This window comes from Crocodylus porosus, unplaced genomic scaffold (assembly GCF_001723895.1).
Source record: "Crocodylus porosus isolate Cpor-Errol unplaced genomic scaffold, CroPor_comp1, whole genome shotgun sequence".
Classification (NCBI taxonomy): Eukaryota; Metazoa; Chordata; order Crocodylia; family Crocodylidae; genus Crocodylus; species Crocodylus porosus.
This window is the reverse complement of record NW_017728886.1, coordinates 187,291,949-187,307,346: the sequence shown is the minus strand read 5'-3', so window position 1 is coordinate 187,307,346 and position 15,398 is coordinate 187,291,949. Positions and strand designations below refer to the sequence as shown.

Below are 15,398 nucleotides of genomic sequence, written 5' to 3'. Positions count from 1 at the left end.
AGTATGACCCTTCAGCCAATCTGCAATCCATCTGACTGTGTAGGCATCAATGCCTCAGTCACCTAGTTTTTTAATGAGGATGAGGTGGGAGGCTGTGTCAAAGGCCTTGCTGAGGTCCAGAAAGACTATATCCACAGTGACACCTGAGTCCAATGCTTTTGTGACCTGATCATAGAAGGCAATCAGGTTGGTCTGACAGGACCTGCCCCTAATGAAACCAAGCTGAGTGTGTAAGAAATGAATTCCAACCTGGAAAATAGATTTCTCCAAGATTTCTGTTTATACACCTGGGTTACACAAAATAGAATCTGACAGATGTAGAAGATGCTATAATTCAAGGCTCAGCAGTTACTTACAATACTTACTGTATTGTCCAATTGTATCCAGTGTACCTCATTGTTAGAGCTTATCCTGGACTGCTGCGTTTGTAGAGTGTAGGGAAAAGAGCTGACCTGAAGAACAAGGAGATTGAAAGCCTCAAGAACCTCTCTGCAATTTATAACTCTATCTGCCAATCCATGACTGGGTTCCCCATGTGACAGTGAACTTGAGATGGCGCTGTAGAAATAAAGAAAATGAAATGTCCATTTTGTATTTTTCAAATTCAACTGGTCAAAATAAAATCTCCAGATGAACAGCTCTACATGAATAGGTTCTCTGAAAAGAGCAAGAGATGCCCAAACCACCTAGATGACCTGCACAGAAAAGTCCAGGAGTGAGAGAGAAAAATAAAACAAATAATAGAGCAAAGTCTTCCACCATGATATGACTAAATCAGCCTGCCAATTTAAGAAAGTACCAGAAGGAAGGATATTATAAACAAGCTGAATACAGATAAACTGTCTTTTAGCTGCAGAGAGCTGTTCCATGCATTTGCAGAAGGTAACTGAGTTCCTGATACAGAACCAGTCCTTACATACAAAACTCAAGGCCGGAGGACACTCTCCTGTGCTCACTTACTTCAGTGGACCTACAGGATACAACAGACCAAATCTGGAATTCCTCAGAGAAAACACAAATTTGTTTTTGGGAAAAAATAATTGACAAGATGCTTTCATCTCCTTCAGTTGAGGGTTACTTCATAGACTGTGTTTTGTATATTATACTTCTACCAACAAAAGGAGAGAGAGAGATAGCACGAGAGTAAGCGAGAGCACAAGAGCATGAGAGAGAGCATAAGAGAGAGTGCAAAAGCGGCATACAAGAGTGCACACGTGTGGTCACAGGGCTAAAGGTCCATGAACAAGCTGCAACCAACATATACTTTGGACAGATCAGTTGTCCTTGAAAAGGAATAGAAAATTACCAGTGTGTTGGAAAGATATGTGTAGCTGCTGTTTATGCAACTTGCAAGTAACTGCTCCATATTGTTAAAATTTTGCAGAAAACTATGATCAATGTGATAGAAGATACACTCATGACTAAGTAATCTTATATTCAGGACAATATCAGGGTGAAGCTGAGGTGCTTGAATAAAATGAACTTGACCAGTATATGTCCTTGCTGGACTTCCCAACAGGCAGTAAGGTTGTTGCCAAACTTTATATGCTGTACCCCATGATGCTGACAATACGCCGTTGTATGGCTTGTTCCCAATAAAAGGGTTATCTCATGCCTCTTACAAGAACTCATTTTGATCAATTCCCTTTCCGTTGAGAAGGGGGATTCATAACAGCATGTGTTTGCATGGTGCATTTTCTGTTCAGACCAAACACTGCCATTTAACCTCCATACTCGTGATACTTTATCAATGTTCCCAACTTAAAAATCTTTGACTTGAAATTAACTATGGTTGCATTTAAAAAGAAGAAACACCTGTTACAGAAAAAGATAACAAATGACTCCCTCTCTTTGAGAGAGCTCTGTTTCTGAGAGAAAAATTTCAGTTCTATCTTCAATAAATCTATTTAAATGAAAAACATTAATAACAACAACTACAAAAAACCCCTTTGGTTTAAAAAATGTGGCTAACTGGAAACCTCCCAGTCAGCTAATCTAACCATGAACATGGAAAGAGCCTGAGGGAAGTAAGTGGTTTACTTTTGTGATACTGGATCAGAGTTCTCTTTTTTTATCTTATTTTGATAGAGAAGAAAGGCAGTTCTTTTAGCTCCAAGTACTCAAGTACCATTTTGTATGGCACAGAGTACACCATCAGTTGTTTCTCTCTGCTCACTGCCTGTCCAGAAGGAAAGGAAACTGGGAAAGCCCCAAGAAATTGGAGAATGTTGCTAGGAGGAGAAAAGAGACCATGAAGGACCATCCCCTATGGGAGGAGCTTTTTTAAAATCTAAAAATCTAAAGTTAAGTCTATTTATAGTGCCTTAAATTGAATCAGCATTATAAATTTAGAAATATCTAGAATGGGTAAAGCAAGTGATATATGTTTATATAGACTGAAATGGCTCAGGCACAAAGTAAAAGCAGACTCCTAGAGCACAGTTTTGACTTTGTTTTAAAACCCTCGTTTTGATTTTGTTTTAAAACCCTCATGTGAATAGACAAAGAAGAAATATTTTGTCTTGTTATTCCAAAGTACTTACCTTGTTAAATCCACATGAGCATTGTCGTGAACCAGCACAAACAGTGTGTATGGATTCTGCTTTACCCGTCTCATAAAAATTTCAAACTTAGCTTGGAGCTCATTGTCAAGGCGCACTACATATTTCTCTGCTCTCTGATAGGCTGTCCCATTGTCTTCAAGGCCCAAGTCTACAAGAACACCTGCCAAAAATAAAAAATTAGAAAAGGGGGAAAATGTCCTTTCACTCTGGTGGTGACAGTGATTTTGCCATTTCTAGATTTTCTCCAAGGAGAGAGAGATGTACGGTAATTCCAGAGAGTCAAAACACTACTAGAAAAATGTCAGACCTACATAAAGATGCTCCAAAATTCCACTGACTTGGCTTTACACAGTGACAATAGGCCAAGTTTTCCCATGTTCTGCTAATGCATTATATCCCACTAGAAACAGAAAAGGTATTTTGCCTCCCACACCACTTCAAATATTTGTAAATATACAGATTTCTTGCCAATACTGTGTCAATCTTTTCTGCTTTCCTGAGACAAAGCTAAAATTGCTGCCACCTCCTACAGCCTTTTCCAAACAACAGGAAGTACAACATTTTGTGTGCAGTTCTTGTAAACTGTCTAACAAACTATACCTATATTCATAAGGCAGACAAAATGTATTCCTTGGTTTGCAATAGAAACTGTTTCCAAGTAATACTGTTAACAGCAGTCCACAGTAAAATATTTATTCTGGATTGTCATATTTTTAACTAACTATAAATCACTCAGTTAAAAAAACAGAACAAAGAAGACCTGCACTTACAGTTTACAACTATCCTGTGGAACTCCCTGCCATAAAACACTGCAGACCAAAAGTTGAAAGGGATTCAAAATGGATTACAAATGTATATAGATAATCCACAGTTACATTACACTGGATACTTTTAAAGAAAGCTCATAAATCCTGATGTTTCAGGCCACAGAACAATCATTGACAGACTATGTGAGACAATATCTCCTTCAATAAGGAGAGATTTTTGTGGGCGATAGCCTTTATTGGATCAACTGTATAGCTGGGAGGGACACAAGCTTTCAGGTACAAGTGCCATTCCTCAGGTCTAGACCTCAGGAGACACCTAAGGAAGGTTACTTCATACCCAAAAGCTTACCTCTCTCCCTCCCAACTATTACTGGTTCCATAAAAGATACCACCGACAAAAATCCTTGCGCCTCATATTTTTCCTGGACCACCACAGCTGCAACACCACCAAAACTCTCTCTCAACAGCAAAATCAGTCCATAAAAAAGGACATCATGAGCCTTCTACTTCTCTCTCTGGCTATTCCAGTCACAGAATTACTAATTGAGTCAACATGGCATTTCCTATGTTACAGTGTATGTGGATACAGGCATATTAAATTAAAAAAACAAACAAATCTGGGTTTAATACTATGACCAATAACAAGGACTTTAACTATAATATAGGAGCACATAGACTGGAGACATCTGAGAAAAATGGAGACCTGGGTGTGCTGTTTGATCATAGGATGACCAAGAGCTGCCAGTGCAATGCAGCAATGGAGTACAAAAAAAAAAAAGCTAATGCAATTCTAGGTTGTACTAGGCAGGATATGTGCAGTAGAGACAAGGAGGGTATTAGTAGCATTGTATACTGTGTGACCCCATTTAGAATCCTGTATGCAGTTCTGGTCACCAGTTCAGGAAAGATGAACTAAAACTGAAATGAATTCAATGAAGGGCCTCTAAGATGGTTAAGGGAATGAAAACATTTTCTTAAGAAAGATTAAAGGAGCCTGGCTTTTCTCATATGGCTAAATGAAGATTCAGAAGGATATGGTCATATCTTACAAGTACATTCATGGGTGAATATTTAGGCAAGAAAAGCATTTTTCAGGCTGAAAATAGGCCCAACACAAAAATCAAATGATTCCAGACTAGCTATGAATACATTTAAACTGGAAAGTAAAAGATTTCTAAATATCAGAAAAATCAAGTTTGAAATGGTGTTCCAAGCCCCACAGTTAGTAGGCAAAAACCTGATTTGCTTTAAGATGAAACTGGATACGTTTATGGAAAGGATGGTGTGAGAAGACAGGGAGTTATGGCTGAACAACCTGGGTGTTTGTGGTCCCCCAGGCTGGGACAAATACCTTATAGTGTGGGAAGTGTCTTGCAAACCCATCCCACTTCTTCAGGTCACCCATTGGGACCAGGAAAACTTTTTCACCTCATGAATGCTACCAACTTCTGGGTTTTGGGGGTTATTATTTATCTTTCGCTGAGGCACTGGAATATTGCCCACAGTTAAAGCTGGTGTTTTTTGACTGGGGTACATTGATGATCCCACTAGCACTTAGAAAACCAGAGGCTACCTGGGTAGAGGGGCCTTGTTCTGCTCAGGCTCATATCACTCAAATTTGAGGGAATTTTCCCCCTAGGTCAGATTGGCAAGGACTGTGAGGTTTTTTGCCTTTCCTGTAGCGTAGTTCTTTTCCTCAAAATTTCTGAGCATATGTTAACCAACTACTTCCTGTTGTAATAAAGGCATGGCATGAACAATACCTTCATCTCCATTTTACCTATGCCATCCTTCAGGGAGCTATTAATGTTCTCAGTATTGTGCTTTTTAGTCATGTGCAAAGTTTGAAGTAGTGATTTTGGTGGCCCCTTGGGTTAATGACTTCCAGCCAAAGCAGGGGACTAGATTCAATGGCTCAGGTGGCCCTATCCACCCCATGTCCCTAAGAACGTATGAAAAGACATTTGTTTATTCTTTCTTTTGCTTTCATATTGCTGGTTGTTGCCTCTGCTCAAAGATAATCCAACTGTTACAGAAACATAGCAGCGTCCTTTACAAGCTATGCAGTAGATGCAATAGATTTGTTTTTATGAAAGGTGACCCGTTAGACCTTTTTAGGCTCAAGGCACCCCTTGGAAAATGCCGGCTCTTAGTTTTCACTCTTTGAAATTAGAGCAATTCTTCTGTAGCAAAGAACTTATAAAAATCACTGCAAATCAGAAAATTTTTAACACTATGGATTCTTACAAGAAAGCTCCTGGGTTTATCTTGTGAATCATGTTTGCAGACATAACATGTGGCACACTTGACAGGATCTTAAGGTATCCCAGGAGCCCATAGCACCCTGGTTGAGACTCATTACTTTAGACCTTATATGACACTAACTGGACAAATGTGGGATTTGCAAAATAGAGTCTGGAACAGGTTATTCAAGCACTGCATGCCAGGTGTACATAGATGAACTAGTTTGATTTAATAAAAAAAACCTCCCTCTCCATTGCTTTACCTGATTGTCGAATCCGTTGAAGAGTCTGCTGGACCAGGACCTCTGAACGAGGAACTACAATGATGAAGTCTACTTTACTAAAGTGGCCCAGATCCAGACTTTGATTGCCACTGTCTGCTATAGCACAGACTTGGGACAAGAGCTTTCTGGCAACAGTAAGCTGTGGCTGGTAAATCTGGAAGGTGTCAACATCCAAATCTAATAAGAAAAGGCATCATATTTTAATTCAGTTTATGCTAAACAAATCTTCAAAATATTCTATCCTATATAGTATAACCTCATTAATCTGGATATAAAAAATCTGGAATTCTCAAAAATCTGGCACTTTTTAAAAATACGCTAAATTGGGGAGTAGTGGTGGCTGGCCCCAGAGCAGTGGAGAGGGAAGCTTGTATGCGGCAGCTGATGCTGCCATCCACCACCCTGTGCCACCACTCTGCACGTGGCCACTGCTCCGGGACTGGCTGCTGTTACCCTCCGCCGCCTTCCTCCCCCCTACCTGTACTGTTTCAAAAATCCAGAATTTTCAAATTTCCAGCAGGTGCTCGGCCCCGAGCATGCTGGATTCATGAGGTTATACTGTATTATCAACAAAAATTACTTAACAGAATAAATCCACTTACTTCCTAATGGCACTGTATAGAATTGATTTTTGCAATAAAAACATGGCTGAGGCTGGTGTACTGGACAACCAAGAGTGCTAGAATCATGAGGCTAGAGGGAGAACAAACAAGAGAGAGCCTGGCTCTGTAGGTTTGTTGTTACAGCAGTTATCTGGGAAAAGGGAACCCTGGGTTCTGGTCCCTTATCCATCCAAAACTTAAACATTTTACATTAAACAGTCTGGGTAAAAATCAAATATAATCCTGGAAGCAAGGAATAGATTCCTCCATCCAAGCCAAGTACCCTAACTGCAATGCTGCAGTCAGGCTCCTTCTTGCTTTTACTCCATTTAGCTTCATGACTCTTGCACTCTTGGCTTCAATGAGAGGGGTAGAGGTGCAGCCTCATAGAATATTCAACAGCCTGGTGATTGGAGCACTCTCCTAGGAAGTGGAAAATTTGCATTTCAAACTCCCCTTCCTGGATGAGTGCTGTAACTACTACAATCGGATGTCGAAAGATTGGTCCCAACCATGCCTCCTCCTCAGGCCACATTCTTGAATAAGTACGATTGTGGCTGCAGTATTCTGCAATGAACTCAAAGCTGTTCCATGGATTTAGGAAGAGTTCAGGGAGCATCCCACTTCCATTCTGGATTGCTGCAGGATTTAGGTGCAAGCCAGACACCTATTTGCTTATGGATATATGTGGAAACTGAAATGTAAAGTCCTAAGAATCCAAAACATAGGTGAATAAACAATTTAGGCACCTACGGAATTTGGTGGCTACTAACACAGGGATAATTTGGATGAGTTAAGAATAGGGCCAGATTCAGGGAAGTTGCGGGGGTGGGGTGCAGTGGTGTACCCCCCATCTTTGAGTGGAGCATGAGCAGGTAACCCCTGCTCCATCCAAACTTTACAACCAACTGCCTGGAAGGGCCAGTTGTATTTCTATTTAGGCAGTGCTGAGAGAATCAATTAATTTAATGGATCATTATCCACTCCACTCCACGCATGTTAATGGCCCTCTATCCTTTTCTATCCTAGATGTTCCAATGTTCAAACTATCTTTTTTTTCTGAAATGTTTATCTCTCTTAGCCATTCCTAGTAATGTCTCCTTTTTAACAGCCCTGAAGACTGTTTTTAGCTCTCCTAAAAACCCTTAACTTAGGTCTGGCAATATTAACTTGAGTGTAGAAATGAGGAACAGTGAAATACTGAGAGTCAAAATGCTCAAGAAGGCTGGATTTTGTTTTATGAATCTGAATGTAAGAGATGTATATTTCATTATAATGACTATGGGACTAATGACACAATATCTTTTAACTAGTTTTTGGATACTTTTCCTTTTTCTTAACACAAAATCTAGGAAATTGTGCACAATTCCAATCATACTTGCTTTTGCTTTGATCTTAAACTGAGTAATTTAACGCTAGCCCCCTAGAAAATAATAGAGCTTCTAGTTTCACTTTAACTGGAGAAAAATGTACTGTATTTTCAGAAGTGATTATGTGCCACACTATCTACAACTACCTTTTCAAAATTTTAGATTCACCATTGTTTAAGGCTCAAAGCAATAATACCTGTAACCCAGACAAGCTACTTTACATAATGAAGCATATACAACATAAAGCTCATACCTGTGTAAAAGGCCACACAGGTAGTCTGAGTACAGTCAGATACAGGACACAGATCTCCTTTGCTTTTACTTCAAGACAATGTTCTTTTCCCCAGGCATAACAGTGTGAGATCAGTCCAGAATTTAAGTCTTAAACAGGAATTTCTCCATGTTCTAGTTTGTGCATTGTACAAATTTAGAGTAAAATATTTTAGATTAAGAATTGTTAAGTAATATATTGTAGATTAAGGATTGTGAAGGGTAAAAAAAGGAAGCTGTTTGTGATACAGGTTTTGTGCCAAGATTATTGCTTTGCTTTCTCTTGTTGATGCATTCTGCCAGAAATGCTAATAATTTTGGCTCAATGCCTTCAGAATACTCTGAGACACGCATTTTATGACATCTACAAATAACTCTTTACATCTTATTAGAAAAATATTACCTGGTTCTTGTCCTGAAACCATGGCAGCTGCCTCCTGAGATGATAAACATTCGTTAACATCTCCATTAAAAGGGATTACAACACTGTCTCCTCGCTGATGCTGCATTTTCTCTAGCAACTTGTCCAAATCATCACCTATTTAAGAATTCAGAATAATGTGCATGAGTAGAGCTTAGTATAATTGATGGAAAACTTTATAGCACATATAGTCTAAATGACTGATGTCATATTTGCTATCCTCAATTTTACTAGTGGCTTACTATGAAGCTTAACTCCAAAAGGTAATCAGAACTGGACACTTTCGTATCTTTTCCTTTAGTTAGTAGTGATATTTGATAGTCACTGAGGAACAATTACAATGAAAATATGCTGACTGATCAGCACACAAGCCCTGTGCACTTCTGGATGCCTCACAATCAGATTCAGCACAAGTAGGGTAAGGATAGACTAAAACAGGATGGTAGCTCTCATTGCACTGGCCTGAAAGAAAGAGAACTCCTTTATACTCGGTATACCAAAGGCCACAGAAAGGAGAGAGAGTTATGGTACTCCTTACCCCTTTATTTCAACCCCTAAAAGAAGATATGCCAATACAAAGAACATTAAGAAATTTCCTCTTTTAGCAGGATCTTGAGTGTCTCCAATTCACTCACCCAAAGATGTATTTTTGAAATGTGATGCCAGGAAACTAACTTTTCCTGTGATGAGCTCATAACTGATCTCTTTTAAAAATTCACTGGTTGTAAGCATACTCTCTGCTAGGGCTCTAGACTGATATTGACCTAGAGAATGCAAAGGACATATCAAAATTAGATACAACCCACTGTCATTACAAACTCTTCAATTTGTCAAGACTTTATAGAGGCAAAGTTAATCTTCAGCTATAGGTTTCCACCATCTTTTCAGAGAAGAGACTGGTAATATCAAGGAGTAAGATGTTCAAGCCTACTGCAACAGGAGGCAGGAGGATGAGATATGTCTATTTAGCACATTTCTTGCAAGTTACTGTCCACAAACATGTTGGCTGAGCTCTAGAATTAAAAGGAAATATGCAGTGTTAGCTTTTAGTCAATCCCTCAGAAGGATGGCAAACTTTGCTAAAATGTGAAGAGAAAATTATCACTAGAATCTGATTTGTCCACAGAGAAAGTAATAAATTCAGCTCCTCTCAGGCACACAAGTATGCAATGCAGACCTTCTGTAATGGCCACTAGTGAAAAATGGTACAGCTGAAGTAGTGTCCTGTGTTTCATACTGTTAAAAAATTAGTCATTTGGAGGGAAGGCATGGTGTCAGAGTAGTTAAGATCCCTGGCCCGTGAACAACAATAGTACCCAAGGACCTCAGAGCAAGCCGTGGGATGGAAACCATTTTGCTTGCTCTGAATTCAGGCGGAAGGCTGCCCTCAGCGAATCGAGCTGTAAATGGGTACCTAGTCATTGCCTAGGGAATCAAAGTAACCAGAAATGATGCTGGCCATATTGCTTTGTGCACCACCAGCTGCAGACACCTGCATGCCTTAGGCACGGAGCCAAATGAGCTGCTTAGGCTCAGGTTTGGTTTCATTTAGATATTCACCACCATAGTGTAAAAACTATACAGTGCTGTATAAATTAGGGATATATGAGGGCTTTATATTGCACAGAGGACACCTTAAGCTATTTCCCAAGGCAGCTGTATAAAGAAACAAGCACAGTTTCAGGCATCTCAAGCAAAGGATGACTAAATAATCTGATTCAGTAGATCTGCTGGAAGCATGCAGCTATGTTCCATCACCTGCTGAGATCCCTGTAGCCACTAGTGCACAACATCCTGGTGGAGCAGAAAACAGAGCAAAGTGAAAAAATAAAATGGGATCAAAAAATGAAGAGGGAAATTTTAAACTCGAAGCACTGCAAACATAACTGCCTTTGTAACCAGAGAGTATCGTAAAGTTACTTACCTAAAACTACCACACAGAACTCATTTCCTCTAATCTTGGATGCACAAATTGCAACAACATAATCTGGTAGTTTTTGCCGATGTTTCATTTCATTGAGGGATCTCAGAGTCTCCGAAATACCTTCAGCCAAAGAATTCTGGGTAATCACCACATGCACCATGTCCCGAGATACACTGGCAATTAACCTAGCAAGCCAAGGGAGCTGACCTGGTGACACTGAGACACACTGAGTGCTCATTTGCAAGGAGTGCTCTCTCAGTGTGAACTCCTGCATAGCTTTCAGCATGATCTGTTCAAACTCTTCCCTGAGTGGTATCTGGTCAGGACCTATAATTAAAATAGAACATCTCTTCATCACAATATCGTTGCATTAAAAATAATCAGTCATTTGCCCACCTGGATTTAAGACACTCTTTTAGACTAACCTAGCATTTTTTCACATTTTTTAACCTGAACACATTCTCACTGTTTAATTGTAAAAGTTCTATTTTTAAACAAAAACTGCCTCCTCCCTAGCTTCTCTCTCCTCTACAATCAGGCTACTAAAAAATAGATCAAGCAAAGGGAGAGAAGAAAATTTGTACTCTTTAGGTGAAATGGAAGCAATTTATCTATATTATAAATACAGCATCCAGTGGTCCAGGGAACAGGAAGTCCAATACTCACCCTTTAATCATGACAATGCAGTATGCTAAAACTTGAGGACTGGCCTGAAATATGCTTTTTCTATCACCTCTCCAAGTAAACTGAGTTTGGAAATTACTGGGTAATTGAGTAACACGATTTAACAAAATATCAAGCTTCTGATCAAAAGAATTGTAAGCATATCTAACACTTGAAATGGACTTCCGACATTGATTACATTAGTTTTAATTGGTGAGTTATAGCAGTATCAATTCCCAAAATAATTCAGTTTTATTAGCATTTTCTCACTAGTATGAATCTAACAAGATTAAATATAGCCAACTTCCAAAGATATCCTGAACAGACAAAACTGTACTCATAAATGAAAAAGAAGAAATACCCAAGTTACAAATTGCCAATATTCCATATTAGCGCCACAGGAAACTGATGGATAGTCTAGCAATTTGTTCATCTGTGCAAATATATGAAGTATATGAAATGCACGTTTTCATGTTATGCTTATGTCAGGACAAAAAAACAGGGGTGAAGGAAAGAGAAGTTAATGGAAAGGAAAAAGTTGACTGAGAAGTAGGAAAATAAATTGGTAAATGACCTACTGTAAAAGTCAGCTAAGGGTGCAAACAAGTAATTCATCACTCTCAGTTTAGGTCTAGCTGACTTACTTTAAGCTGTTAGGAACAGTACAGCCCTGGGGTTGTGCTGAGAACATATGCAGGTCCTGTGTTAACCCTTTGTAGATTTGGTTAACCTTTTATTGATCTAGTTCACCTCAGAATGTGAACTTAGATCAGGCATGCCATCTTCTGGGCAATTTATATCCTGTGAACATCTGCACAATCTTGGTTATGTCAATCTAAATGTAATGCCTGTATGTATCCTAAATGTCAATGCAGAACCAGCTTTTCTACTGGATTATCACCACCAACATGAGTAGGACAAATCTAATTTTCTGAACGTCAGGCAATTTTCACTTTTGATTTGAGGCAAAAGGTCCTGACAAATATGATAATGACACAAAATGGGTAAAACTCTGTATTTTCCATTCCCCTTCTGTAGAAACATGTTTGTATCTTCAAAATTGTCTCAATGCCTCAGCTACACCAAAGCATCACATCCATCTCTAAAAATCTGGATTAGCAGGAAAATGATGGCTGATGTTCTGTAGTGAAAATTATTACCATCACAAGAAAATGTAAAAAGTCTGCAACATGCTAAAGAAAGAAGCCTAAGACTGCACAGAAACAAAAGCAAAACTGTGTTGAAAGTGACCAATTATGTAGCTTACAAGTTCTAGACTGAAAGAGTGAAAACACCCAAAGAAGACAAGGGTAATTGTACAAATAGAAAGACACAAAATACAGAATGCTGTAAAGAGAGCTGAGGTGATGTTACCCGGAGTTCCTGAAGATAAGATAGCCAAATGCAAAATCTATAAGAGTATAGGAAACAGCCTGCAAGAACCGCTGAAACCACATACATTTCCTGATCACACTGGTTCAGGAAAGATCATCCCCTATTAAAGGACTACCGTCAAGTTATTTTAAAAATTAAGCCATCGCAAAAAATAGTGAGTGGCAATGTAAGAACCCACTGTAAAATTTCAGTTTGTTCTACACGAATTAACAACAAGTATTAACCCACAATCCCAACTGGCTCATTTCTTCAGTTCTCTTAGCTGTCTGCTCAAGTATATCATGTAAAGTGCTTATTATGCACAGACAAAAGAGGTAGAAAGAAAATAACTCAATTTAAAAAAACCTAGAGGGTTCCAGGGTTCCACAGTGCATTCCCATCCACATAATGATGCTTTTCTGATTCACGTGTTCAGAGTCATAGGCAATAGGATAAATACGTGAGAACCAATGTCTAATAAGTCTCTCAACCCAAAGAAAATTAATCCTGAATTAGCTAAATAAGATACATTAGGACAGAAGAAATATTCTGACAAGAATGCCAAACAATTACCCCACACTGCTAGTAAGTGAAAATATGATGTTTCAAACAGAAAACACCTGGCAACTTGCCAAAGAATAGTCAAAGCCACCAGGAGAGGCAAGCAAAAGGACCAGTAGCTTATCTACCTTTGCTGCTGTGGTAGTAAATTTAGTTGGGCTTCTGGCCTACTTGACTAGGAAAACAGACAAAGATCAGAAGAGCTGATACTGCTTATTTCAGTTGCATGTTCTGTGATAAGGAAACCTGCATGCCTTATTACCCTGTGCACAGATGTCCAATTAAGTAAACTTGTTTTGTTTTCTCCAAGGTCGTATTTTTTTCTCTTTATCTGTATTAAGTATAAATATGCTTAAAAACTTAGAGAGGAGGAGGATTCCTTTGAAACAGACAAGTGGGTGATTCCCCTTGCTGTCTGGAATCCTCCCTGTGATCACAGTATAGCCCTAAATAAAGAAAAACTGGCTCTATCAGTTCTGATTCAACCACAATGAGAAGTTTGATTTCTTCCACAATTTGGTGCCATGACTTGGATAGAGACACCCAGAGTGATCAGCTGGGACACAGACATCTCTTTACTGAAGCCCTGGTGCCAAACCAAGGTAAGAGACCTTTTGAAATCTCTACTGGGGCTTTTCAGTGACAGGCTGTCTCTGTGTCTTCCTGATTCACTGCTTGAGGCTTACCCTATCCAAACTTTTTTTTTCTGCCAGAACTGTCAGACCCACTGTGTAAGTAGTCACTGTGAGTAGAAAGAATTAAGGTTAAAGACTCTGTGTTGCTGTTGTCAATGAAAGTATTTCCCCGTGTGAATTAAGTTCTGTAAAGAACTATGAGGTCTCTCTGAGGCCAGAGTGGAAACCTTGTGCAGCTGCCCCAAAGACAACAGATTTGTTCTGTGTGCTCTTCGAAAGCAAGGGTGCAAGGTGGAAAATCTTAGAATGTGAGTGTTTTCCACAATAAGCATTGACCAAGGCTGAAACTAAAGAAATGCTCTTGTACCTCATGCCTCAATGCAGAAATTCCCCTGTGTGGAATGAGTGCATGAATTGAGAAATATGAGCCACCGACCAGGTCTGAGACTAAGGTTGGGTTCAGCTGCCCCAAGGCTGTCCGGAAGGGCAGTTTTGAATGCAAGGGAGCCCAACTGGAACCTCGTGACCCAGTGCACAGGTTTACACTTTCCCCACCCTCATAAATGAGCTGTGTCTAACCGTAAGTAACTGCAATGTGTGCTGTTATTGCAATGGAGTCTCATCTTTGGACATTAGCCATAGCATCTCTGTGCTGCTAGCAAATCTCACAACCTGACCAGACACCCTGAATAAGCCATTCCTTTATGAAAGACCTGTGTGAATTGAGTTTAAAGATATAGGAAGCAGAAAGTCTAAAGACGTACTGGCTCCGCCAAAAGGGACTCCAGCATCGTACATGTATGCACACTATGGCCATAAAAGTTGTAAGTTTCTAGACAAATGGAATTGGTATACCAGAGATGATTTTAGCCAGCAGTTACCCCTGGAGGGAACATTTGATTTAAGTAAAATTGTTCATCTCCGCAGAGACCTTGAGTTAAGAGGTAGTAATATACCACAGACTCAGCAGGACGCGTTTTTTGATCGGTATGAAGAAGCTTTCAAAAGATGTCAAGAATCTCAAGTTCAGAGTCTTAAGGACTCCCGAGAGAAACTGAAATCTCAGGTAAAGGAATTAAAACAGAAAAGTGCACCAAAAGGGGGCCCCACCATCAACAATACCATCAGCACCAAAACAACTTTATCCACAAATAACTGAGAATGAATCTGCAAGAAGACATCATTGATTTTCTTAATGTGCCACCCCCATATCAGTCCCAGGCACAATCTGAACCTGAAGAAGTCTAAAGTAACCAAATAGATTCTTCCAGCAGGATTAGCCCACCTCACCAGGAAACTATCACTCAACTACTCTCATCTGCCCCAGGGCATGCCCACGTCCACCCGAGGCATGGCGTCTGTCTCCTGAAATCTCAACCCCCTCCTCTTGCTTAAGGTCTGGTACCGAGTATGGTCCATCCTCTTCTTTAAAATCTAAAAAGGCTCAGTTTATGGCTTTACACCAACTTCCAGGGCAAGGTCCAAATGGGAAAACTACAATCACAGTCCCTGTCCCCTGGACCCTAGGAGATCTCCTAAACCTTGTTAAATAATTTCCCAATATCAGGAAGGAACCCCAGAAATTTAGAGATGAATTGAAAACTGTAATCCATTGTTATGATCCAACATGGGCAGATTTGAACCAATTAATGAGAAGTGTTCTGCCCTCTGAGGTCTGCAACTGCCTCATCGCACAGGCTACTTGGCCTACTCAAGACCC

General features: G+C 39.7%; 1 protein-coding gene across 2 annotated transcripts in view; it reads right to left on the bottom strand.

Annotated features, from left to right (window-relative positions):
* GREB1L (growth regulation by estrogen in breast cancer 1 like) overlaps positions 1 to 15,398 on the bottom strand; it is a 229,529-nt gene that overhangs the window by 36,723 nt on the left and 177,408 nt on the right. For both annotated transcript variants that reach the window (XM_019546864.1, XM_019546862.1), the window contains 6 exons: positions 10,446 to 10,772; positions 9,157 to 9,285; positions 8,504 to 8,638; positions 5,838 to 6,035; positions 2,544 to 2,724; positions 366 to 558 (listed from right to left, as the gene is read on the bottom strand). In XM_019546864.1, the coding sequence (XP_019402409.1) occupies positions 366 to 558; positions 2,544 to 2,724; positions 5,838 to 6,035; positions 8,504 to 8,638; positions 9,157 to 9,285; positions 10,446 to 10,772 (1,163 nt within the window). The remainder of the gene's footprint in view (positions 1 to 365; positions 559 to 2,543; positions 2,725 to 5,837; positions 6,036 to 8,503; positions 8,639 to 9,156; positions 9,286 to 10,445; positions 10,773 to 15,398) is intronic.